This window comes from Mauremys mutica, chromosome 2, assembly GCF_020497125.1.
Source record: "Mauremys mutica isolate MM-2020 ecotype Southern chromosome 2, ASM2049712v1, whole genome shotgun sequence".
Taxonomy (NCBI): Eukaryota; Metazoa; Chordata; order Testudines; family Geoemydidae; genus Mauremys; species Mauremys mutica.
Window position 1 is genome coordinate 144,280,052 of NC_059073.1, and position 27,823 is coordinate 144,307,874.

General features: G+C 43.2%; 1 protein-coding gene across 3 annotated transcripts in view; it reads left to right on the forward strand.

Annotated features, from left to right (window-relative positions):
- Nucleotides 1-27,823, forward strand: part of LOC123362904 (tetraspanin-15-like) — a 321,860-nt gene that overhangs the window by 250,072 nt on the left and 43,965 nt on the right. For all 3 annotated transcript variants that reach the window (XM_045003460.1, XM_045003459.1, XM_045003458.1), the window contains 2 exons: nucleotides 20,365-20,418; nucleotides 26,121-26,237. In XM_045003460.1, coding sequence (XP_044859395.1) covers nucleotides 20,365-20,418; nucleotides 26,121-26,237 — 171 coding nt within the window. The remainder of the gene's footprint in view (nucleotides 1-20,364; nucleotides 20,419-26,120; nucleotides 26,238-27,823) is intronic.

Consider the following 27,823-nt stretch of genomic DNA (forward strand, 5'->3'; position numbering starts at 1 on the left):
CCTCCAATAGCTGGTTACATCACCTGTTTGAAGTCTAGAGATTTCAATAGTATGTAAGCTCTGAAAAGGCTACTTTTGGGAGACTAGATGATGTAGGGCTGGTCATATAGTTTCAACTGTAGGTCACTGGTTCAACTGTAGTGCAGGGTGATGATGACCAAAGTATCTTCAGATCTGATGGCAAGGAATGGGTTGTCTCAGTTCTGTTGATAGATCCCCACCATTACAACTGGCAGGTACTGTTCCCTTTATTGGCAGTACCAGTAGAATGGCCAAGTTTGAATGAAGACTGACCTCTCACCCTTAGGATATATCTGCCCTGGAGGAGGAAAAACAAGGTGTGTTCTTAACTTGGGTTAACTAACTGGTGTTAGCTAACTCTGGTTAAAATAGCACTGAAGACACAGCAACTCTGCTTTTAACTCGGGTTAGTAACTTGAGTTAAAGCCTGTTGAGCAGCCTGGGGTTGAATTCAAGTTGCTCACCCAAGTTGAAAGCCAAATTGCCCTGCCTTCCATGCTATTTTAACCTGAATTAGCGAATTCAGGCTAGCTAACTTGAGCTATGAAAACATCTTCTATTGCAATGTAGACTTACCCTTAAGTTTAAGTTGCATTAGCAAGTTATCAGGAAAGAAGTTTGCATTACACTTCAATGTGCTGTATTTATTCTTTTGAACAGAGGATTTCAGTCTCCAAGGCTCTCTATCAGAGCCCATAGTAAGCATTACATTCGGTGTGCGGAAATAAATGTGTGTGTAGATTTGAAATTCTCTCTGGCAATGATACAAATCAGGTGACAGCAAATACAAGCAGCTGAATAATAGACAGGATCTGAGACGGGGTCATTATCTATAAGTACCTGCTTCCTAAATGAGTATTTGAGCCTGTTCTGTTAAAATCCCCCCCCCTCTGGATCAGGCTGTATGGTATGTCTCTGTGTGGTGTGATGCATCTCCTGGTTCTTCGCAAGATTTCATTGCTGACATTCAACATAGGCTTTTCCTTTTGTTGGAAAAAAACAGTTTGTTAGATGAAAGGAAAAATAAAACAACTGTAGCTGTATGCTTTTATGTGCAAGCAGATTAGCCATATGCAATGCGCTCTAGCTGAGCTTTGCAGTTTGACTAATGTTGAAAGGGAATAGCAAAGCAAAAAATCCTCTGATTTTCCCTTTTATTCTTCCTTTATGATGTATAAAGGCATTAAACTTTGTTTTCTAAAGAATAAAGAATTCTACTTGTTATTTACATTGCAAATAGAGTCATCTCTTCCTTTAGTGGAATACCTTGGCAAAAATCTTTGGGGGACCTACATCATATTGTCACCCAGGAACGTAACCTGAGTTTCCACCTTCCCTGTCCCGACCTGAGTGGAAAGAATCTATCTGACTTTCCTCCTCCTTTTGAGGAGGTGCTGCAACTACTAGGGCACAAAAAGAAAGAACATAAGAAAGGCCATACTGGATCAGACCAAAGGTCCATCTAGCCCAGTGTCCTATCTGCCAACAGTGGCCAGTTGCCAGGTACCCCAGAGGGAATGAACAGACTTGGTAATCGTCAAGTGATCTTCTCCCTGTCGTCCATTCCCAGCTTCTGGCAAACAGAGGCTAGGGACACCATCCCTGCCCATCCTGGCTAATAGTCATTGATGGACCTATCCTCCATGAACTTATCTAGTTCTTTTTTTGAACCCTGTTATGGTCTTGGCCTTCACAACATCCTCTGGCAAGGAGTTCCACTGGTTCACTGTGCATTGTGTGGGGGGAAAAAAATACTACCTTTTGTTTGTTTTAAACCTGCTGCCTATTAATTTCATTTGGTGACACCTAGTTCTTGTGTTATGAGAAGGAGTAAATAACACTTCCTTACTTTGTCCACATTAGTCATGATTTTATAGACCTCTGTCATATCCCCCACCCCTTTTCATTTCTTTTTCAAGCTGAAAAGTCCCAGTCTTATTAATCTCTCCTCGTATGGAAGCCGTTCCATAACCCCAATAATTTTTCTTGCTCTTTTCTGTACCTTTTCCAATTCCAATATATCTTTTTTGAGATGTGGGTGTACCATTAATTTATGTAGAGGCAGTATGATATTTTCTGTCTTATCCCTTTCTTAATGATTCTCAACATTCTGGTCACTTTTTTGACTGCCACTGCACTTTTCATGGATGTTTTCAGAGAACTATCCACAGTGACTCCAAGATCTCTTTCTTGAGTGGTAACAGCTAATTTAGACCCCATCATTTGATATGTATAGGTGAGATTGTTTTCCAATGTGCATAACTTTGCATTTATCTACATTGAATGTCATCTGCCATTCTGTTGCCCATTCACCCAGTTTTGTGAGATCCTTTTGTAGCTTTTCGCAGTCTGCTTGGGACTTAACTATCTTGAGTAGTTTTGTATCATCTGCAAATTTTGCCACTGTTTACCTCTTTTTCCAGATCATGTATGAATATGTTGAATAGGACTGGTCCCAGTATAGACCCCTGGAGGACACCACTATTTTACCTCTCTCCATTCTGAAAATTGACCATTTATTCCTACCCTTTGTTTCCTATCTTTTAACCAGTTACCAACCCATGAAAGGACCTTCTGTCTTATTCCATGACAGCTTACTTTGTTTAAGAGCCTTTGGTGAGAGACTTTATCAAAGGCTTTTGTATCCACTGGATCCCCCTTGTCCACATGCTTGTTGATCCCCACAAAGAATTCTAGTAGATTGGTGAGGCATGATTTCCCTTTACAAAAACCATGTTGACTCTTCCCCAACAAATTATGTTCCCCTGTGTATCTGACAATTTTGTTCTTTACTATTGTTTCAACCAGTTTGCCCAGTACTGAAGTCAGGCTTACCGGCTTGTAATTTCCAGGGTCACCTCTGGAGCCCTTTTCAAAAATTGGTGTCACATTAGCTATCCTCTAGTCATTTGGTACAGAAGCTGATTTAAATGATAGATTACAAACTACAATTAGTAGTTCTGCAATTTCATATTTGAGTTCCTTCAGAACTCTTGGGTGAATACCATCTGGTCCTGGTGACTTATTACTGTTTAGTTGATCAGTTTGTTCCAAAACCACCTCTAATGACACCTCAATCTGGGACAGTTCCTCAGATTTGTCACCTAAAAAGAATGGCTCAGGTTTGGGAATCTCACTCACATCCTTGGCCATGAAGACCAATGTAAAGAATTTAGTTTCTCCGCAATGGCCTTATCATTCTTGAGTGCTCCTTTAGCATCTTTTGTCCAATGGCCCCACTGGTTGTTTAGCAGGCTTCCTGCTTCTGATGTACTTAAAAAAAAATTGCTATTACTTTGTGAGTCTTTGGCTAGCTGTTCTTCACATTCTTTTTTGGCTTTCCTCATTATATTTTTACATTTCATTTGCCAGAGTTTTTGCTCCTTTCTGTTTTCCTCACTAGGATTTAACTTCCACTTTTTAAAGGATGCCTTTTTGTCTCTCACTGCTTCTTTTACTTTGTTGTGTAGCCACAGTGGCACTTTTTTGGTTCTCTTACTATGTTTTTTAATTAGGGGCATACATTTAAGTTGAGCCTCTATTATAGTGTCTTTTAAAAAGTTTCCATGCAGATTGTAGGGATTTCACTTTTGGTGCTGTCCCTTTTAATTTGTGTTTCACTAATGTCCTCATTTTTGTGTAGTCCCCCTTTCTGAAATTAAATGCTACTGTGTTGGACTGCTGTGGTGTTTTCCTGGCCACAGGGATGTTAAATTTAATTATATTCTGGTGACTACTACCAAGCGGTCCAGCTATATTCACCTCTTGTACCAGATCCTGTGCTCCACTTAGGACTAAATCAAAAATTGCTTCTCCTCTTGTAGGTTCTAGGACTAGCTGCTCCAAGAAGCAGTTATTTAAGGTGTCAAGAAACTTTATCTCTACATCCCGTCCTGAGGTGACGTGTACCCAGTCAGTATGGGGATATTGAGTTTTTTATTTTTATAGCCTCTCTAATCTCCCTGAGCATTTCACAGTCACTATCACCATCCTGGTCAGTAATATATCTCTACTGCTATATTCTTATCATTCAAGCATGGAATTACTATCCGTAGAGATTCTATGGTACAATTTGGTTCATTTAAGATTTTTACTTCATTTGATTCTACGCTTTCTTTCACATATAGTGCCACTCCCGCACCAGCACGACCTGTTCTATCCTTCCGATTATATTTTGTATCCTGGTATTACTGTGTTCCATTGATTATCTTCATTCCACCAAGGTTCTGTGATGCCTATTATATCCACATCCATGTTTAATATGAGGCACTCTAGTTCACCCATCTTACTATTTAGACTTCTACCTTTTGTATATAAGCACTTTTTAAAAACTTGTCACTTTTTAGCTGTCTGCCATTACATGATATAATTGAATGGGACTCTTTTTCATTTGACTGTTTCTCATCAGATCAAACCTGTATTTTACGATCTTCCACCCTCTCCTCCTTATTAGGACATAGAGAATCTCCATTAATAGAGTCTCCCCTAAGGGATGTCTCTATCCGAACCACATGCTCTTCTTCACGGTCAGCTTTCCCCCAGCCCTTAGTTTGAAAACTGCTTTATGACTTTTTTAATTTTAAGTGCCAGCAATCTGGTTTCAATTTGGTTTAGGTGGAGCCCATTTTTCCTGTATAGGCTCCCCCTTTCCCAAAAGTTTCCCCAGTTCCTAATCAATCTAAACCCCTCCTCCCTACACCATCGTCTCATCCATGCATTGAGACCCTGCAGTTCTGCCTGTCTAACTGGCCCTGTGCGTGGAACTGGAAGCATCTCAGAGAATGCTACCATGGAGGTCCTGGACTTCAATCTCTTACCTAGCAGCCTAAATTTGGCCTCCACAACTTCTCTCCTATCCTTCCCTATGTCATTGGTACCTACGTGGACCACGACTATTTCTCCTCCCCAGCAGTACACATAAGTCTATCTAGAGGTCTCGAGAGATCTGCAACTTTCGCACCAGGCAGACAAGTCACCATGTGATTCTCCCGGTCATCACAAACCCAGCTATCTATGTTTCTAATGATCAAATCCCCCATAGTTATTACCTGTCTCTTCCCAATAACGAGTTCCCTCCCACAGAGAGGTATCCTCAGTGCGAGAGGATACCATGACATCATCTGGAAGGAGGGTCCCAACTACGGGATCTTTCCCCTCTGCTCCAGTTGGATGTTCTCCTTCCCTGGGATTTTCATCCTCCTCAACAGCACAGAGGCTGTCAGACCGGGGATGGGACCATTCTACTGTGTCTCAGAAAGTCTCATCTATGTACCTCTCTGTCTCCCTTAGCTCCTCCAGTTCAACCACTCTGGTCTCCAAAGCCCGTACACGGTCTCTGAGGGCCAGGAGCTCCTTGCACCAAATGCACACATACGTCCCCTGTCCATAGGAAAAGTAATCATACATGGGTGCAATAAACTGGATAGCCCTCACTCTGTTGCTGGATGTCTGCCTGCATTATCTTTATACTCCTGAAGCTCGTTCCTTTGTTGATGTTTTGTTTTTATCAGGGGGTGTTTTTGGCTTTAAGTTTAAAGAATGTTGTGTGTGTCTAGCCCCCTCCCACCTCCCCCACACACACACTTCCGAGCAAAACTCCCCTGTTAGCCACTCCTGTTGACAAGCTCTCAGCCTTGCCTAGCAGGCCGCTAAGCTCAGCAATGGTCCCCCAAACAAACAGACCACACGGTATATTTCAGTCAAGCAGCAAGCACACCACAGACACACACAGTACAGACAATAAACTTACCCCGAGGGTCACATAATCACTCCTCCTTCACCTGGAGAACTCGCAAAACTCCCCTGTTAGCTGCTTCTGGTTGCTAGCTCCTCTGGTCACTTAGGGATTGCACAGGGTGTGATGACCTCTGCCAAAATGACATGCTAGTATTAAAAAGACAAGGTGAGTGAGGTAATATCTTTTATTGGACCAACTTCTGGTCCAATGTCTTGGTCCGATAAAAGATTTTACCACACCCACCTTGTCTCTCTAACATCCTGTGACTAATGCAGCTACAACAACACTGCATATGATAATGCTTGTATGAAATCACTTCAGGCCAATCCACTGCAGTAATAAATTCTGCCCTCTACTCTGAAAAAGGATGGATCTGATGGGGGCTAATAGGTCTCAGCTACCCTGATGAAACCTTGCTGAAGTGTTTTACATTAAATTGTCAGGTGCCGTTAGCAAAAGGGAAGGAGAAAGTGCACTATTAAGAAAATAAGATCAATATTTGATTTGATTTTCTATTTTCCAGTAATTATGATTGGAATCAGTTTTCTGTGAAGAACAGAGCATAACACTGCAAAAGGGAGAACTATCCCTCCCCCTGCCTTCTTCGTAAAGGAAAACTGTCCCTCTTCAGTCCACCTGTCAAAGTTGATAACGCTTTTCTCAGCATGAATACCATTGCTGTGCATTTCCATCCTAGGATCTCATAGTGTGTGGATGAGTGAAAAGGACATTGGACTTACAGTCCATGTTCATGGGGTCTGTTCCCAGCTCTGCCGCTGACTTGCTATGACCTCTCCCAGGTCTCTCCTGTGGATCAGTTTTCTCAGTGGAAAAAATGGGGATAATGGTACTGCTTTGTTACAAGCACTTTGAGCTTTGCGGCTGAAAACTGCTATCCGAGCACTAAGTGTTTTGCTAACACGAATCAAGTCTTAGCACCCCTCTGAAAGTATCCAGGTTGCAGTCTGTTTTTCCAGACAGGGAAACTGAGGCAGCAAGTAGTTTAAGTGAGTTGTGTGAACCTGGACAAGCCAGGGCTTAGGTCAGGCTAGAACCAGGTTACTGTGACTTCCAATCTCTTGCTCTCACCGCTCTGAATTTAAAAAAAAATTAAAATCTTCATTTCTGGGCATCCTGTTGGCAGTGACCAACTTGTTGGGAAAATTACAGAGACAAGGTGGGTGAGGTCATGTTTTTTATTCGACCAACTTCTGTTGTTGTTTGTTGTATTATCGTAGTGCCTAGTTATGGACCAGGATCCCCCTGTGCAAGGTGTTGTACAAACACAGAACAAAGAGACAGTCCCTGCTCCATAGAGCTGCTTGCCTGCTTCAGTAACTGTGTGAAATGTGGTGAAGATCTGAGTCTGCTTCCTAATTCATAGGTGCCCACATCACACAAACTCCTCTATCAATTGCTGCTAACAATATTTATTGTTTGTACTCCAGGTGCTAAGGCCCCAACCAATAACGGAACCCCTTTGTACTATGTGCTGTAAGTACATGGGGACTGCCCATCTAAATAGACAAGGCAGAGGATGGGAGGGGAACAGATGCTCAGAGAGGGGATCTGACTTGCCAAAGGACACATAGAAGGTCAGTAGCAACTGGGTCCTCTGTCCACTGGAAAATGTTGCCTTCTGTGTGTATCTTAGCAGAGATGTCAAGAATGGAGCAAGGAGACTAAACTCTATTGCCCCTGGAGTTTTTCTCTCCTTGTCAGGGATAAGATACATTGGTGGGGGAGGGACGTGTCGGGCAATGCCATAACTTGTGCAGTGTCTGTCCTATGGACACATGCTGGCCTGTCCATCTGGCACCTTTCACCAGCATGCAATTCACTGAGAAACAAAAAGGGAAAGAATAACAAGTGCACCTTTCTTCTCCCCAAGCCCATACAGGAAACAGGCCCACTCACTAAAATCATCCTCAAACAACAAGTGGCTTGTGGCTGAGAGAGATTCTAAGGGCTCAGTAATCCCATTTAATTAACGATCTTTCAGGAGCCCTTTGCTAATTAACTTGCACCTGGAAATTCTTTTTGAGGTTTCGCTCTCCAAGAGGATACGTAGGGCTTTGTGATTAAAATTCCCCAGGGGAGAATATTTCTAGCTTTTCTTCTCCCTATATACAGTGTGGCCAGCATCCAAGACCTTTCTCACATGCATCAGTTACATTCTCAAATATCACATTTACTTCTTTAATTTAATTGAGCCATATCCCAAGTGTAAAGAGTACTCAGTTTTCACTCTTACTCAGGCAAAACGCCTGTCATCTGCAGAAAGGCATAAAAAAACTGAACGTAGCTAGTAGAATGAGGCCCACAGACAGAAAGAATCCATCATGCGGTAGTGTTCATAAGGTCTTGATTAGGAGTCAGAATAACTTTGAGCAGTTGAATTTGAATTTGTTACGTTTATACTTAGATTCATTTTAGAACAAATGCTCAGTTCTTGAAATGCAGTACCCCATAGCATCATTCTGTGGCATTGTTTCCATTCTGACCCCATTCTCAATTTGCATAGCTTAGCTAGTGAGTGCTCAGATCACAACCCGACATTGCATGGCTGCAGGCAACCTGAAATTATTCCCCATTTCTTTAGGATTTCTGGAGGCACTTTGCATCCTGCTCTTAATCCCTGCAGTCATCACAATTTACCTCTAGAATTCTCAGAAGCCCCTACTTTCACTGTCAAGAGATCTGATGTCTTCTTTCAAATGAATCTGCTATAAATAAGTTAATTCCAATATCAGAGACAAATAGCAACAAAGATGGGCAGAAGTCAGGCTTCCATCTGCTTGCTTCTTGGAGGTGCTGTCACTAGTTGTCTTCTCTTCCACAGAGTGATATTTTCTGGGCACACAGTAAAACTCTTGATTTCTCTCTGTAGAAAGGAAAGTGTGGAAGAGAGGGTTACTGGGAAAGTCCACCTGTAACCATTTATGTAGAAATCTCACAAGGAATGCTGTGAGAAATTGGAACAAGATCTCTATCACAACACCAAAAGCAAAAAGATGTGTACTAACTATTCCTTTTCCTATTAGTTATAACACTTTCCACTTCTATATTGCCTTATGGCCAAGTGCTTTGCAAACACTCCAGAGGGCTACCACAAGACTATGTGCCTCTTAAGTATTTGAGGACAATTGGGGATTTAAGTGGTGCATAGGGTTCATGCTGGCCTTCTGCATATAGGTATAGTTCGTGCACTAAGGAATTAAGCTTCTTAGGGTAGGTTTACACTTACCTTCCGGGTCGACGCGGTGAGTTCGACTTCTCGGAGTTCGAACTATCGCGTCTGATCTAGACGCGATAGTTCGAACTCCGGAAGCGCTGCAGTCGACTCCGGTACTCCACCACTGCAAACGGCAGTGGCGGAGTCAATGGGGGAGCCGCTGAGTTCGACCCCACCGCGTCTGGACGGGTGAGTAGGTCGAACTAGGGTACTTCGAATTCAGCTACGCTATTCATGTAGCTGAATTTGCGTACCCTAGTTCGACCCCCCTTCTTAGTGTAGACCAGGCCTTACATGGAGTTAAGTACTGTTATCCATCCCCATCTTGCAGATGGTGAAGAAGACACACAGAGAAGTGAGTTTCCCCAACTCACAGAATCAGACTGACAGAGTTGGGAATATGATGCAGATCTCCTGACTCTCCCTGTCTTGTATTCCCCTGTCAGTATGCCCGGTTGGAAATCACAGCACTTATCTTAACGCAAAGCTGTGAAATATTGCTGATGAAACATCGGCAGTGGGTGGAATGTGAGGATTTTAAAGTGAAATTCAGATTTCTTCAGTGGGAACAAGTTCAACTTTTCTACCATCTGTTATGCCTGTAAGTGTGAATTCTGCTCTGCATCTGGGCAAGAACATAAGAACGACCAGACTGGGTCAGACCAATACTTCATCTAGCCCAGTATCCTCTAACAGCGGCTGGTGCCAGGTGCTTCAGAGGGAATGATTAGAACAGGGCAATTTATCAAGTGATCCATTTTGCCCTGTCATGCAGTCCCAGCTTCTGGCAGTCAGAGGTTTAGGGACACCCCGAGCATGGGGTTCTGTCCCTGACCATCTTGGCTAATAGCCATTGATGAAACTATCCCCCAGGAACTTATCTAATTCTTTTTTGAACCCAGTTACAGTTTTGGTCTTCACAACATCCCCTGGTGATGAGAACCACAGATTGTCTGTGCATTGTGTGAAGTACTTCCTTCTGTTTGCTTTAAACCTGCTGCCTATTAATTTCATCGAGTGACTCCTGGTTCATGTGTTATATGTGAATGGGTAAATAACACTTCCTTATCCACTTTCTCCACCCATTCACAATTTTACAGAATTCTGTCATATCCTTCTAAGCTGAACAGTCCCAGTCTTTTTAATCTCTCCTTGTACAGAAGCATTTTTGTTCATAGAATCATAGAATATCAGGGTTGGAAGGGACCTCAGGAAGTCATCTAGTCCAACCCCCTGCTCAAAGCAGGACCAACATCAACTAAATCATCCCAGCCAGGGCTTTGTCAAGCCAGGCCTTAAAAACCTCTAAGGATGGAGATTCTACCACCTCCCTAGGGAACCCGTTCCAGTGCTTCACCACTCTCCTAGTGAAATAGTGTTTCCTAATATCCATCCTAGACCTCTCCCACTGCAACTTGAGACCATTGCTCCTTGTTCTGTCATCTGCCACCACTGAGAACAGCCGAGCTCCATCCTCTTTGGAACCCCCCTTCAGGTAGTTGAAGGCTGCTATCAGATCCCCCCCCCCCACCCCTTCTCTTCTGCAGGCTAAACAATCCCGGTCCCCTCAGCCTCTCCTCATAAGTCAGGTGCCCCAGCCCCCTGATTATTTTTGTTGCCCTCTGCATTCTCTCCAATTTGTCCACATCCCTTCTTTAGTGGGGGGTCCAAAACTGGACACAATACTCCAGGTGTGGCCTCACCAGTGCTGAATAGAGGGGAATAATCACGTCACTTGATCTGCTGGCAATGCTCCTACTAATACAGCCCAATATGCCGTTGGCCTTCTTGGCAACAAGGGCACACTGCTGACTCATATCCAGCTTCTCATCCACTGTAATTCCCAGGTCCTTTTCTGCAGAACTGCTGCTTAGCCAGTCAGTCTCTACCCTGTAACAGTGCATGGGATTCTTCCTTCCTAAGTGCAGGACTGTGCACGTCTCCTTGTTGAACCTCATCAGATTTCTTTTGGCCCAAACCTCTAATTTGTCTAGGTCACTCTGGACCTTATCCCTACTCTCCAGCGTACCTACCTCTCCCCCTAGCTCTGTTGCCCTTCTCTGTATTTTTTCCAATTCCAATATATCTTTTTTGATATGGGGCAATGAGAACTGCACACAATATTCAACATGTGGTCATACTATGGATTTATAAAATGGCATTATGATATTTTCTGTTTTATTATCTATCCCTTTCCCAGTGGTTCCTAGCATTCTGTCAGCTTTTTTGACTGTCGCTGCACATTGAGCGGATGTTTTCAGAGAACTATCCATGCTGAATCCAAGATCTTTCTTGAGTGAAAACAGCTAATTTAGACCCCATCATTTTGTATGTATAGTTGGGATTATGTTTTCCAGTATGCATGACTTCACACTAATCAGTATTGACTTTCTTCTGCCATTTTGTTGCCCAGTCACCCAGTTTAGTGAGATCCCTTTGTAACTCTTCGCAGTCTGCTTTGGATTTACCTATCCTGAGTAATTTTGCATCTGTAAACTTTGCCACCTCACTGTTTACCCAGTCGCATTGGTCCCAGTACAGATCTTTGGGGGACCCTGTTATTTATATCTCTCCATTGTGAAAATTGACCATTTATGCCCATCATTTCCTATCTTTTATCAAGTTTCTGATCCATGAGAGGACCTTCTCTCTTATCCCATCACTGCTTACTTTGATTTAGGACCCTTTGGTGTGGGACCTTGTCAAAGGCTTTCTGAAACTCCCAAGTACACTATATCCACATGCTTGTTAACAACCTCAAAGAATTCTAATAGATTGATGAGGTATAATTTCCCTTTACAAAGGCTGTTTTGACTTTTCCCCAATGCATTGTGTTCATCTATGTGTCTGATAATTCTGTTCTTTATTATAGTTTCAAGCAATTTATCTGGTATTGAAGTTAGGCTTACCAGCCTGTAATTGCCAGGATCACCTCTGGAGCCTTTTTAAAAAATCGGCATTGCATTAATTTCCCTCCAGTCATCTGATACAGAGGCTGATTTAAGCAATCGTTTATGTACCGCAGTTAGTAGTTCCACAATTTCACATTTGAGTTCCTTCAGAACTCTGGGGTGAATAGCATCTGGTCCTAGTAACTTATTACTTAGTAACTTCTGATGTTTTGCTGTTAGCTTTTGTGTCTTTTTCTAGTTGCTCTTCAAATTCTCTTTTGGCCTGCCTAATTATATTTTTGCACTTGGCTTACCAGAGTTTATGTTCCTTTCTATTTTCCTCGGTAGGACTGACTTCCAATTTTTAAAGGATGTCTTTTTGCAACTAACTGCTTCTTTTACCGTATTCTGTTTAGCCATGGTGGCATTTTTTGGGTCTCTTATGAATTTTTTTTATTTGGGAGAATGTTTACTTTGAGCCTCTATTATGGTGTTTTTAAATAGTTTACATTAAGTCTGCAAGCATTTCATTGTTGTGACTAGTTTCAGAGTGGTAGCCATGTTAGTCTGTATCAGCAAAAAGAATGAGGAGTACTTGTGGCACCTTAGAGACTAACACATTTATTTGGGCATAAGTGTTTGTGGGCTAAAACCCACTTCATCAGATGCATGGAATGGAAAATGCAGTAGGAAGATTATATCCACACACACACACACACACACACACACACACCATGAAAAGATGGGGGTTGCCTTACCAATTCTAACAAGGCAGATCAATTAAAGTGGGCTATTATCAGCAGGAGGAAAAATCACTTTTGTAGTGGTAATCAGGATGGCCTATTTCAAACAGTTGACAAGAAGGTGTGAGTAACAGTAGGGGGAAGAATTAGCATGGGGAAAATAGTTTTTAGTTTGTGTAATGGCCCATCCACTCTCAGTCGTTATTCAGGCCTAATTTGATGGTGCCCAGTTTGCAAATTAATTCCAGTTCTGCAGTTTCTCGCTGGAGTCAGTTTTTTGAAGTTTTTTTGTTGAAGAATTGCCACTTTTAGGCAACCCTCATCTTTTCATATTCTCTCTCTCTCTCTTCCCCCCCCCCCGTGTGTGTGTGTATGTATGAATATATATATATATGTGTGTATATATATATATGTATATGTATATATGTATATATATGTATATATGTATATATATATGTATATAGTATTTTCCACTGCATGCATCCGATGAAGTAGGCTGTAGCCCACAAAAGCTTATGCCCAAATAAATGTGTTAGTCTCTACAGTGCCACAAGTACTCCTTGTTCTTATTGTTGTGACTGTTCCTTTTAATTTCCCTTTAACTAGATTCCTCATTTGTGTCTTCCCCCTTTTTGAAGTTAAATGCTACTGTGGTGGGTGTCTTTGGTATTTTCCCCCCCTACAAGGATGTTAATTTAATTACCTTATGGTCACTATTATCGAGCGATTCTGCTACATCCACCTCTTGGACCAGATCCTGTGCTCCACTTAGGTCTAAATCAAGAATTGCCTCTCTCCTTGTGGTTTCCAGGATTAGCTGTTCCAAGAAGAGGTCATTAACGGTGTCAGGAAATTTTATCTCTGCATCCCATTCTGAAGTGACAGATACCCAGCCAATATGAGGATAGTTGAAATCCCCCATTATTATTGAGTTTTCTGGTTTGATAGCCTCTCTAATCTCCCTGAGCATTTTGCAGTCTGGTCATGTGGTTGGTAGTATATTCCTACTGCTATCCTCTTATTATTAAAACATGGAATTTTTATCCATAGAGATTCTGTGGTTCAGTTTGATTCATTTAAGATTTTTACTATGTTTAACTCTATGCTGTCTTTCACATATAATGATACTCCCCCACAAGCATGACCTACTCTGTAATTACTGTATATTTTGTATCCTGGTATTACTGTGTCCCATTGATTAGCATCATTCCACCAAGTTTCTGTGATATCCCCATTTAAAACCAGCACTCAGGTTCACTCATCATAATATTTAGCCTTCTAGCATTAGTATACAAGCACTTGTAGAATTTGTCAGCATTTAGAAAGGCTATTTGCAAGCTGCTATTGGCTACCTTGCATGTAAAAACTAATATCTCTGATAATGGGCCAATAATACAGTGAATATAAATGTTGTTTGAAAACCCATGTTTCTCCCACATCTTATCTATCAAGGTCTTTCTGTTAAAGGAAATTAAAATATCTGTTAATAGAAAGAGAAAAGAGATTGGCACAGATGAAATCCAAAAGCTAGAACAGACATATTTAAAAGCTAAATAGACCAGAATGGGATCGGTGTACCAGAAATATCTGATGCAGCTGGGAGCAGGTGTCATGATGTCATTACTGAAGCTGATGGCTGTGTGGGCACCAGGGCAGGAAATTGAGATGATAAAAGAACCCTGAGTCATTTAATGCAAAGTTGGAAATAGCTGGATTAGGAGAAAGTGCCAGACAAATACATTTTAAAAAATTAATCAATGACAGAACCCTTATGGACAAATCCTATAGACTTTAATAGGGATTATGCCAGTAGGTTTTTTTATTGAAATTCAACAGGTTTGCATAGAAAATATTCTATTTGAGTGAGAAAGTTACCCATGCAATAGATTTTTGGTTCAACCCATGGAATTCCATAGCAATACCATTATAGATATACTTTATTCACACCCCAAAATAGTTGGACACTGTACAAACACCTAGAAATACAAGCCCAAGCCCCAAAAAGCTTAGAGGGCTATGCTTTTCTATTTAAATTCTATAAGATGCAGAACCTGTAGAAAGTTTCACTGTGATTAAATTCTGTAGGACTTTTCCAGAAGTGCATGAAACACTGTCTCTTGCAAAGACAGCTCAAAAGACTTCATGGATGTTGATGTTATTGGGTCCTAATGCAACCCTTCTGGGTAGAACCCATGGGAAGAGAATACTTGGGAAAAACCACCACGAGGTTCACGACATAGAGTTTTACCTAGAACTGGTTGGGAATTTTTCAACAAAATAGTTTTTCATCAGAAAACATTGATTTGTCAAAACTGAAACTTTTCACAAGAAACTACCCCAGTTCTGACGAGACTCTCACCGGGAAAGGTTTCTCAGGGAACTGATGGGCAGGATCCCCTGGGAGAATAACATGAGGGGGAAAGGAGTCCAGGAGAGCTGGCTGTATTTTAAAGAATCCTAATTGAGGTTGCAGGAAAAAAACATCCCGATGTGTAGAAAGAATAGTAACTACGGCAGGCGACCAGCTTGGCTTAAGAGTGAAATCCTTGCTGATCTTAAACGCAAAAAAGAAGCTTACAGTGGAAGGTTGGACAAATGACCAGGGAGGAGTATAAAAATATTGCTCAAGCATGCAGGAGTGAAATCAGGAAGGCCAAATCACACTTGGAGGTGCAGCTAGCAAGAGATGTTAAGAGTAACAAGAAGGGTTTCTTCAGGTATGTTAGCAACAAGAAGAAAGTCAAGGAAAGTGTGGCCCCTTACTGAATGAGGGAGGCAACCTAGTGACAGAGGATGTGGAAAAAGCTAATGTACTCAATGCTTTTTTTGCCTTTGTCTTCACAAACAAGGTCAGCTCCCAGACTGCTGCACTGGGCAGCACAGTATGGGGAGAAGGTGACCAACCCTCTGTGGAGAAAGAAGTGGTTCGGGACTATTTAGAAAAACAGGAAGAGCTCAAGTCCATGGGGCCAGATGCGCTGCATCCGAGGGTGCTAAAGGAGTTGGTGGATGTGATTTGCAGAGCCATTGGCCATTATCTTAGAAAACTCCTGGCAATCTGGGGAGGTCCCGGATGACTGGAAAAAGGCTAGTGTAGTGCCCATATTTAAAAAAGGGAAGAAGGAGGATCCAGGGAACTACAGGCCAGTCAGCCTCACCTCAGTCCCTGGAAAAATCATGGAGCAGATCCTCAAGGAATCAATTCTGAAGCACTTAGAGGAGAGGAAAGTAATCAGGAACAGTCAGCATGGATTCACCAAGGGCAAGTCATGCTTGACTAACCTAATTGCCTTATATAAGGAGATAACTGGGTCTGTGGATGAGGGGAAAGCAGTGGATGTGTTATTCCTTGACTTTAGCAAAGCTTTTGATATGGTCTCCCACAGTATTCTTGCCAGCAAGTTTCAAGAAGTATGGGCTGGATGAATGGACTATAAGGTGGATAGAAAGCTGGCTAGATCGTCGGGCTCAATGGGTAGTGATCAATGGCTCCATGTCTAGTTGGCAGCTGGTATCAAGTGGAGTGCCCCAAGGGTCAGTCCTGGGGCTGGTTTTGTTCAATAGCTTCATTAATGATCTGGAGGATGGCGTGAATTGCACCCTCATCAAGTTTGCAGATGACACTAAACTGGGAGGAGTGGTAGATACGCTGGAGGGTAGGGATAGGATACAGAGGGACCTAGACAAATTAGAGGATTGGGCCAAAAGAAATATGATGAGGTTCAACAAGGACAAGTGCAGAGTCTTGCACTTAGGATGGAAGAATCCCATTCACTGTTACAGACTTGGGACCGAATGGCTAGGAAGCAGTTCTGCAGAAAAAGACCTAGGGGTTGCAGTGGACGAGAAGCTGGATATGAGTCAACATTGTGCCCTTGTTGCCAAGAAGGCTGATGGTATTTTGGGCTGTATAAGTAAGGGCATTGCCAGCAGATCGAGGGACGTGATCATTCCCCTTTATTTGACATTGGTGAGGCCTCATCTGGAACACTGTGTCCAGTTTTGGGCTCCACACTACAAGAAGGATGTGGAAAAATTGGAAAGAGTCCAGCGGAGGGCAACAAAAATGATTAGAGGGCTGGAGCACATGACTTAGGAGGAGAGGCTGAGGAGACTGGGATTGTTTAGTCTGCAGAAGAGAAGAATGAGGGGGATTTGATAGCTGCTTTCAACTACCTGAAAGGGGGTTCCAAAGAGGATGGATCTAGACTGTTCCCAGTGGTACTTGATGACAGAACAAGGAGTAATGTTGTATTAGGGGAGGTTTAGGTTGGATATTAGGAAAAACTTTTTCACTAGGAGGGTGGCGAAGCACTGGAATGGGTTACCTAGGGAGGTGGTGGAATCTCCTTCCTTAGAGGTTTTTAAGGTCAGGCTTGACAAAGCCCTGGCTGGGATGATTTAGTTGGGAATTGGTCCTGCTTTCATAGATTCATAGAATTAAAGTCAGAAGGGACCATTATGATCATCTAGTCTGACCTCCTGCACAATGCAGGCCACAGAATCTCACCCACCCACTCCTGTAACAAACCCCTAACCTATGTCTGAGTTATTGAAGTCCTCAAATCGTGGTTTAAAGACCTCAAGGTGCAGAGAATCCTCCAGCAAGTGACCCAGGCCCCATGCTTCCGTAACTAATTTTCTTAATTCTTTAAAGTTAGCCCTTTTGAAATCAAAAACCCTAGTCCCAGATCTATTTTTGTTTATCCTTCCATCTAGTTTGAACTGAATTAGCTCATGATCGCTCGAACCAAGGTTGTCCCCTACAGCCATGTCTTCTATGAGGTCCTCACTACTCACCAAAACCAAATCTAAAATGGCAGGGGGTTGGACTAGATGACCTCCTGAGATCCCTTCCAACCCTGATATTCTATGATTCTATGATTCTCAGGTCCACAGTGAAATTGCTAGTCAAAACACGTATCTGTATGTAGAGCCCAGTGGTTAGCATGCTAACTGGGGAAGTGAGAGACCCAGGTTCAAGTATCTGCTCTGAATCAGGCAGAGCAGGAATTTGAAGCCAGGTGTCCCATATCCCACAGGAATACCTTAACCACTGAGCTACTAGCAATTCTGGGTAGGGGGTGTGTGTCTCTCTCCATTTGTCACCCCACAGCCTTACGTTCTGTGAAAAACCTCAGAAAACCTCAATTTTCTGATCTGGAATGGGAAATATTTAGAAAATGTTCACAGGGTAGGAAAATTGTTTCCCATCCAGCTCTAGTTTCATCCGAGTACTCCCTTCCAGCGGGAGTGGGGGTTCTCTAAGACTATGAAGCCGTGATATCAACTTGGCAATTCTATTCTCAGCCCTGTGAACCTGTATGGTGTGCTAGCATCTTCGCTGCTCTACAGTCCTGCCTTCTGCTCGCAATGAGATGTTCTCCCCTAATACTCAGCACTTGTCATCCATAGATCTCAAAGTGCTTAACAGAATTGGGTAAGTATCATTGTCCCCCAGTGCCTGGCCATGCTGTGGTGGCACTAAAATTGAGCTTGGAGGGGGAACATTTGCTGGTTAGTATGAATTAAACATAAAGATTTGCAAACCGTAAGCTCATTACAAATCATGTTTCCCTTCAGGCAAAGTAGTCCTGTGCAGAGGACAGCTGGTTTAATGGCTTCAATTCTGCATTCCACAGCAAAAAGTACTTGAGGGGGCATTAGACCACAGCTGCATTTTTAGACACCATTGTACATGGAAGCATCAGCACTTCAGGAGGGTCATAACAGGTCATTGGCTCAGCATGGGAGGTCCCTGGGCCCTGTGTACCTGGTACAGTCCTGGAGATGTGTCCGATGACAGTTTTATTGCTATTCAGGGTGCAATCCATTGAATAACAGGTTTAACAAAAACCAAAACCCTGCTTTCATGCAGGACAGGTGAAATAGCAAGGCTCCAGAACTGTAAGTCAAGCAAGATTCAGGCCTGGTATAACTATGTACTCAGGGGTGTGAAAAACCCATCCCTGCATGACGTAATTATACCAACCTAGCCCCCTGTGTAGATGCTGCTATGTCGAGAGGGCTGGTTCTCAGTGACACAAAAGCCCCCTTTATACCATTCTCGCAACATCATGGGGCCTTAATACAGGTGTGAATTACATTTGCCCTCATTCAAAGGCCCCACTGCACTGGCCGAATGGTGCAAATGAGAAGCAGACCCAAAGGATGAAATCCTGATCCCACTGAAGTCAGTGGGAGCTTTCCCACTGACTTCAGTGCAGTCCGGATTTCACCCGTGTGCCCTGTATAATGCACATACACATTCCTGAGCAATGGAGTTATATCAGCCTTTTTAACTCTGTTCTGTTTGCCACAGACAGGCAGATTAGCAGTGCATAAATGGAAATTGGAAAAGGCGTGTTTTACAATAGCCCTGAGCAGTAACATATTGTCAAAATGACTATTTGTGGTAAAGAAATGTTAGAATAATTTCCTTACCAATTATAAAAGGAACAGACTGGGGCTTAATGGCTACAGCCTGTTCTACAGTTTCTTTTATGCCACGTTTTACAGAAAAGCACAATTTTGCTCCAAAATGTGCACATTTCTCCTTTTCATCTCTGTGCCTGTAAAACATGGAAAGTTTGTTTTGTTGTCCAGCAGCTTTTACTGGTTGCCAAAATCATCTCATTGCTAAAATTATTGTTTTCAATGTGTCCATACAATGGTCACATTGAAAACAATAATTTTAGCAATGAGATGATTTTGGCAACCAGTAAAAGCTGCTGAACAACAAAACAAACTTTCCATGTTTTACAGGCACAGAGATGAAAAGGAGAAATGTGTACAACACACCTTTTGAAATATACACCTAGCGTCAGTTTATTGCCTTGAAATAAGAAAGCTTCTGTTTGATCCACAAAATAAGCGAACATGCATTATAGGCCTGATCCTGAGGCGTGGTGAGTTCCTTCTTGTCCACAGGCCTTCTGCTAACTTCCCTGACAGTTCTCAGGCTTCTCTGCCTTTCCGGGTTTTATCAAGAATCAAAATGACCGAAAAACAGAAGGTCTGCTCTCTGACAGAACTGGGATGGAAATGGTGGGCCACTCATGGGAAACCTGCTCCTTTGTAATTCCCAAGCCAGTTTCTAAATCTCTCGTGGAATAGTCCCATGAACCATAGAGAATGAGAGTTTGTGTTCTACTGTTCTCCAATGATGGTATAGGTCCTGATTCCTGAAGCACTTAGATCACCCCAAGGGGAGAGATGTTATTGAAGGGGTGTAATAGGCCATATAATTAGGAAAAATGGAATGAAATTAAACAAAGAGAAAATAAAGAACATTTTCCTAATAGGAAGCTGTATAAACTCCCAAATGAATCGGTAGGAGCCCCTCCATGAATCATTGCAAACTGGACTGAGCAAAGCACTGGACATCACATTGTAGGTAGCAGCTCTGCATTAGCCAGCATGAAACTGGCTAAGATGGCTGGATGGGAAAGACCTCACTGCTACTATGGGAAAAACTCCATGCATATTACTGGCTCTCAGGCGTCGGTTAGAAAGCTCTGGGAGTATATTGCTTAGTCTATAGCTTTTGTGTTGTGTTGGAAAAAGTCCCCACTGATGTCAGAGTCAGAGGCTTGTTAACTACCTGTCCTGTGTTTATGATGAAAGGTCTGAGACCCAAGCTCCAGAGGCAGTGGTAGCAGCTTTTATATGTCTCAGGATTTTTTTGTGTTTCCTCAATACTCTGCTCTAAGCCTGAAACAGTTTTTTTGTTAATAGGTCCCTGGAGAAGTCATCAACACTCTGTGTGGATACAAGACCCTTGAAAAAGAGGTAACATACGCCTTTCATTTGCAATGTAGCTCTCTGCTTGCTGGCTCCTCCTTCATGAGCCATTCATTCTAAAGGCATATGCTACTTTAGGAGCTATATGCAGGACTGGATGATTCGGGCACACTGCAAAGCTTTTCCTCTTAAGAGGAGTCTGAGGAAGGAGTAGTGCTTTGAGAGGTGGTGTTGGGGAGAGTGCGGTATATCTTATTTGTGCTACAGGGTTATTTGGTCAATGTCCTACTTCATGAGTTGCTGTTCATTTTCCTATTGATTTGTCGTGTGTCTAATCAGCCACTAGGATGTCTAAAAATGAGAGAGGTGTCTCTCTGAGTTTTCTCATCTGCTATAAATCCAATCCTCTGCTGCATCAGAACCAAACAAATAAATAAATGTACCTTCTTTTCTAATAGCTGATGAGCTGAGGAAAGCTTAATTGGGGGTATTTTCTCTGTATTTTTATAACTAAGCTATTTTTGTGGTGGGTTTCATTTTTTTTTAAACTTCTATCAGAATAGCAGTCCGCTTTCCAGCAGCCTGAGTGATGGACAGAAATTCCTCGTGGTGTCAGTTTTTGGGGCAGTGACTGTCTTGCTGTAATGTCTGTACAGTACCTAGCGCAGTGGGATCCATGACTGGGGCTAATAGTCATTACCACAAGACAGATAAATAGCTGATTTTTTTTTTTAGCACCTTTCATTCCTAAGGACATCATGTCTCCACTAAAATGCAGGGCATCCATCTCTGGAGAGGGGCATGCAGCAGTCACTTGGTTCCCCACACAATCACTGTAATTTGTTATTCTTGTTATATGCTCAATATTCGGGTCACTCTCAGCAGCTCCAGGAAGATCAGGACCTCATTGTGCCAGCTGCTGTCCAAACAAATAGAAAGAGCTGGTCCCTGCCTCAGCCATGGGAGGAGCATAACATTTGTTAACAATGCTGCCAGAGCACGACCCCCATTGTTATAAGCATCATCAGATTTGTAAGGTCTGCACAGAGCAGAGAAGGCCTTGGGATTTTTAAGGTCTTGTCTATAATGAGTAAATTGAATGGAGCGCAACTTATGAAATTCATAAAGGCCAAGGGCCAAATTTGAACCTTTACCTCTAGCAACTTTCAAGTCTGATTATTAGACCACTGAGCCATCTTTGTCACATTAGAATGAAATTTGTCATGTGGCACCTTGCCCTGCCACCTAGTTAATTCTATAGATAACTATGATTTCTGTTAGTTGGCTATAGGGGAAAGGAAAGATTTCATTACTGTCAAAGGGGAAGACAAACAATGGAAGCTCAAGATTAAGCTGCCACTATAAATACAAACGTATATGCTGTAAAATGCTCGTTAGTAGCTATGTAATAAAGGGCGTTCACCCACAACCTTTCCCACCCACCCATTATTCATTTGGGGATAATTAAGTTAAAAAGCTGGTAGGCAAATAGGAAAAAAAAAATCAGAAAGCCAGAATGCTAAGCTCTCCTTTATAAAGGACTGTCTGATGTATCCATTACAACTGGCTTGTCATGCAGATCCTGAGCCCAGAAGCATGATGCCTCCGAAAATAAACATGTCCACTGCAAATGGTAACTTGTGTTTACAGCTTAGAAAGATCATTAAACCTGTCATCTCCTCATCCCCAGCTGATTCTATGTGACAAACATGATAATTAAGAAAGGTGAGGAGGGCACGGCGCAGCCTGTCAAACACCACCAACAACAAAAAGGGGGTAAAGCAAAGTGTATGAATCATGCGTTTTCATGACAGGTTGGTTTGTCCTTTTAAAAGGCTTTCAACTCCAGATCTGACAGGAAGGTTGTCTCCGGTCTTAAAAAGGCTTGGAATCATGTGGGGAGTGTCCTCACCTGTCATACTCACCTACTTCACTGAGGTAGCATTTCACTGTCATCCTGTTTAATTTCTGAGTATGCATCTCAGAGGAGGATGTCCTCTTTGGCTTGTGGGGTTGCTTTTCCCCTCCACAGCTGCCCAGAGATTGCTCTCTCTGTGCAATTGCTTTTCTTTTTGTAGCCGACCCACAATGTGGGGGTGGGGGGGGGGCTGCTCTTACCCCAGATGGTTGACCAATGAGTACTGCTGAGCTCTTCAAGGTGGATAACTTGTTAATCCCACCAACTCAGGCCTGTGTAACACACCGGGGCGTAGGCGATGCAACCTAGTGGTTGGAGCAGAATTAGACATGTGGTCGGAGACAAGCCAATGGTCAGGGCCACAGTCACTTAGGGAGGGTTTATTGGGCCCAGCCAAGTTCATTGAGCTGCTTAATGACATGCCTGGGGCCAGCTGAGTTCCTGATAGCCTGAAGTTGCCCCACCTATAGGAATCTCTTCTCTCAGAAGTGGCAGGTGCTGTTGTGGAGCACGTTATTTATATAGTATTGTTATTTATTTGTATTGCAGTAGCACCTGTCCACCCTTCTCAAGAATCAGGGCCCCCTTGTGCTAAAGAACAGAGGGTCCGTGCCCCAAAGAGCTTACAGTCGGAGTGCTTTTTTAAGTGCCTTAGAAACAATCTGTAAAAACTCCTAATAAAAATAACAATTTGCACTTTTACAGCACCTTTCCTCCGTCACAACTATTCATTAAAAATGAGGCAGGTTGGTTTTGTGGGTAGATCCCAGGACTGGACGTTGGAAGACCAAGGGATCTGTCCAACTGTGTGATCTAGGGGCAGCATGCCTCAATTTCCACATCTTGTAAAATGGGCACCATACTTCCCTTGCTCACCAGAGTCTGGTCCATGCCTCTCTTCTACCTGATGTGAAATGTTTTGAGTTCCTCTGGTGGAAGGTGCCAGAAGTGCAACAATTTATTATTTAGCAGTAAGCCTCAGGATACCCCTGTGAGGTAGGTAAATATTCTATACAATTGACAGGTAACAGAGGCAGAGACAGGCTAAGTCATTTTCCCAAGGTCACACAGGACCTATCTGAAAACTGCTAGCCATCGCCAGCTTCCATTGGAGAGGGTTGAGAGTGCTGAGCAGGCCTGTTTCAGAGGTAGGAACAGAGCCAAAGAGGAGTTTCCTAGTTATTTGCTCTGACTACTAGACCAACACACACCTGTTTTCATTACCCCAAATTCAGAGCTTGACACTCTGTGTGGGTAAACAAAAAGCCTTCAGTCTGTCTGGAATTCAGCAAACAGATCATCTCAAAGGCTTAGAACAGGGGTGGCCAACCTGGGGCTCTGGAGCCACATGCGGCTCTTCAGAAGTTAATATGCAGCTCCTTGTATAGGCACCAACTCCGGGGCTGGAGCTACAGGCGCCAACTTTCCAGTGTGCCCAGGGAGTGCTCACTGCTCAACCCCTGACTCTGCCACAGGCCCTGCCCCCACTCTCCCTTTCCCGCCCCCTCCTCTGAGCCTGCTGTGCCCTCACTCCTCCTCCTCCCCCCCCAGAGCCTCCTGCATGCCACAAAACAGGTGATCAGGAGGTGCTGATCGGCAGGCACTGGGAGGGGGAGCTGATGGGGGGCTGCTGACGTATTACTATGGCTCTTTGGCAATATACATTGGTAAATTCTGGCTCCTTCTTAGGCTCAGGTTTGCCACCCTGGCTTAGAAACTCACGCTGCTCTGGGTTTTGTTTCTATGTAATGGAAAGGGAATTATGAAATCTGAAGGCAAGTCAAAGACATAACTGATCAAATGCAAAAGGCAATGGTGGTTTGCGGGAAAACTGTTTGTGTAGGATGGGATTTGGGCATGCAGTGCATACAGTAGAGAGGGAGAGATGGTGTTTATATGCCTATTAGCATTTTCTCTAAGTAACAGCAACTAGATTGTTTTCTGACACTGAATTCCTGAGTGATCTGATTTGGTGACTTCAGGGAACTGGATATTCATTATCTCTGATTTCCAGAACAGACTTTGAGCTATGAAACCTGTGTTTTAGCTCAGGCAGTAGAGGTTCATGCTTCTAGATCCAGGGTTCAGAGCTTGACCTTTCCAGGTATGGTACATTACATGTACATACAGGATTATCTCATTGACTATAACATTAAGGGCCGAATTGCAGGTGTCTCAATATTAAAGCTAGTGCTTTGTGAGCACAGGGTATGCGTGGAGGACCATTAGCACTACTTACAGTGCTGTACACCCCAAACAGGACGTGACCAAGTGGAAATGGGTACATGGACAGAGCTCTGCCCATACTACACACCTAAAAATGCTGCTAGGAGCACACGCTGCAGTTTGTTTGTTTTGGTTTGCTGCTTTTTCTGAGCTCTGTTCTCCCCAGCTCCTGCACAGCATAGGCATGATGCTTCCAGACACCCCCCAGCACAGTGCCCTTTTATCATCTCTAACACAAAGTTCTGGCTGGCATAGTTATAATGTAGCCCTGAATCTGTTTGGTCCATGTCTATAATATTATAGAAGCAATGTGCAATAGGAATTTTAAGAAGGTGAAATCAACCATCTGCCTCATGACTTCCCCATTCTGAATGCTTGTAAATTTCAGTGTGTTGATAACAGTAGCAAGACAAAGTTCCCCTAATACAGCTTTTAGCCCTCAAGTGGATTCAGTCTCCCATCTTTTCGAAAACTGCTAATGGGGGTATTAGCTGTGCAATGGTTTTGTCTTGTGGATGCACAGGTGCACTCTAAAGACTGTCAACTTATTTCATTTAGGCTGCCTATGCTAACGATTTTTGGCCACTGTTAACCTGGACTGGATTTAAACCAGTGACTCAGCAGAAGTGCTAGACTCCATCTCACAGACCATGACACGTCTTTCTGAGCTGAAGGAGGCTTTCCTGGGCCCGTTCCAAACTCGGATACACCAGATAAATGAGACTAGAATTCACCCCTTTTTGTCTTCTAATTTGTGAATGGTCTCTAAGGCTCTGGATTAGTTTTTTTTCCTATCCTGAATATTTTCCAGCTAGTTTCCTCTTAAAATCATATGTCATCAAAATGCAGCCTCTGTTCTCTCAATGGGTTTAAGAAAAGCAACAGCAGTACCATAAGCCCAATGCAGATACACAAGTTAAACACAGATGCTGACTCAAATGTGCTCCAATACCTTAGATATCATAGGTCATTTTAATAGGCCTCCATTGTAGGCAGGGGAGGTCAATACTCATAATTTACTGTGATGCATTTTGCTGCTACTGCACGGCACAAATTCTATCAAGGCCAGTGAAATTACAGCCACGTAAGAGCAATCCTTTTTTAGCATTTATAGCTGTCCCTGATTTTGTTCCCAGGTTTTAGCAGATAGATGGGCTCATTTAGGAAAGAGAGAAGTCTGTGCATAGTGACGCACTTTCAGAGATCTCACAGAAAATACATCTAGTAACCACAGCCGAAAAATGCAGATCCGTCTGATCTGGCTGAAGTTGTTATAGTTTTAGGTAGAAAGGCTTTGGGCTTGAATATTAAATGCACAAGGAAGGTGAAGGTTAACCATGAGGTTTACCTTGATTTCAGTGCATTGTGTAAGAATTGAATCCACTCTCTAAAAAGATGCATTTTTTACATACCTAGTGGTTGCATCCTAGTATAAAAAGCTTTGGAAGTGAATATTGCAAAGAAATAAGTTACCCCTGGGTGTAACATATACCTTGGAATCTAATTGCTGGCAACCCGGATCACTTCAAAGGCACAAGAGCAGTTAGGCTCCCAGCTCCCATTGGCTTTCAAAATATCTTACTCCCTGGTTTTGTTCTGCTTGCAGCGACTGCAACTGGTTGACATTATCCATGTGCGAGGCTGTATCCATGCAGTTGGCCTGTGGTTTAAAGACAACTTTGAAGTCACTTTTGGGATAGTTTGTACCTTGCTGCTTCCACAGGTACGTGAGAACTCTTTGTCGTTCACTATCGTCATCCTAAGGGACTTGCCCACTTGTCCTTTTCCAATCATTACTTGCAGGGTTATGTGAAAGGGGGGAAATCTACTTTATTTTCACCTCTAGCTTTGTGTTACAGCTGGAAAATGGTCCTCTGCTTCCTCTGAAGAGGACATAGAGAAGGATGGTTGTTACCTGCTATACTGATCTGCTAAAATTAGATGGGCTTTCACACTTCTTCAGCTAAGTGCAATGGAATGTATGGGTACATCCTGGGGTGAAAGGACATGGGAAAGATCTTCTTGTTTTCCTTTCCAAAAATTTAACAGCTATATGTATCCTGGTGTTAGCCAACTAAGCATTAAGCAGTTTGGGGCTTCTGGATCTTGCCAGTTAAAATCTGCAAGTAATGTATTGAACTGTTTTGTGTTCACTCCTTTAGGAGACTGGACTTGCTGTGTCCTTTATAGACTGTTGGAATGAAATTAGGTACTTTGTCCTTAATGCAGGCCGCTGCTTCAGTGAGCTTCCAGGAGTAAGACCGTATGAGGGGGGACCACCATCTTCTGGAGCACACCTGTAACCCTGGGCTCCTCTGCTATATTGTCCCAACAAGTATTAACTCTCGGCTTTGATTTTGCAAAACCAGAAATGGTTTGGACTCAGGTCCCATCTCATGTGAACCCCACAAAACTGGTTCTGCTCCACCTCCGATTTTTGTTTACAGAGAATTCTTTGAATGTAAACATCAAGATATACATTAACACAAAAGGGGAACTTTCCCTTTTCCAGAGGGAGTGCACAGCATTGAAAGATCATCAATTAGTTCTTAAGCAGAAACCTATTTCTGCAAGACAAGGGTGTTCATAGAAACTGGCAGAGCTGAACATACAGCCCAATGGCCTCTTGTTTTACTTAGCCATGAACACACACTGTTGCCAATAGCAATGCACTTTGTCAGCACCAATGGTTGTTACTGCATCCTGTAGTTCAGAGGCAGGGGCGGCTCTAGGATTTCCGCCGCCCCAAGCAGGGCGGCACGCTGCGCGGGGGCGCTCTAGCGGTCGCCGGTCCCGCGGCTCCGGTGGACCTCCCGCAGACGTGCCTGTGGAGGGTCCGCTGGCCCCACGGCTCCGGTGGACCTCCCACAGATGTGCCTGCGGATGCTCCACCGGAGCCGCGGGACCAGCGGCCCCTCCGCAGGCACGTCTGCGGGAGGTTTACCGGAGCCGCCTGCCGCCCTCCCGCTGGGACGCCGCCCCAAGCGCGCGCTTGGCGCGCTGGGGTCTGGAGCTGGCCCTGTTCAGAGGAATAAGTCACTGGAAATCAGGTACACTATTCTAATCTCATTGGTATGTTGCTAGACAACTTTCTTGAGCATACTCTTGTGTCACCAGTCACATCCCTCGCCAATTAACCTGTGATGGCCTAAAATATTGGATATGTGGTAATTTTTTTTTCTATTTTTATTTGCTCCTGAAGAAAGGTTATGGCGTGCATTGATGCATACAGTTTCTGTGCCTGCTACAAAATGTTCTCTAACTGTGCAGACATGCGATCCAGTCAGTCTTTCATGGTGAAAGGAATCT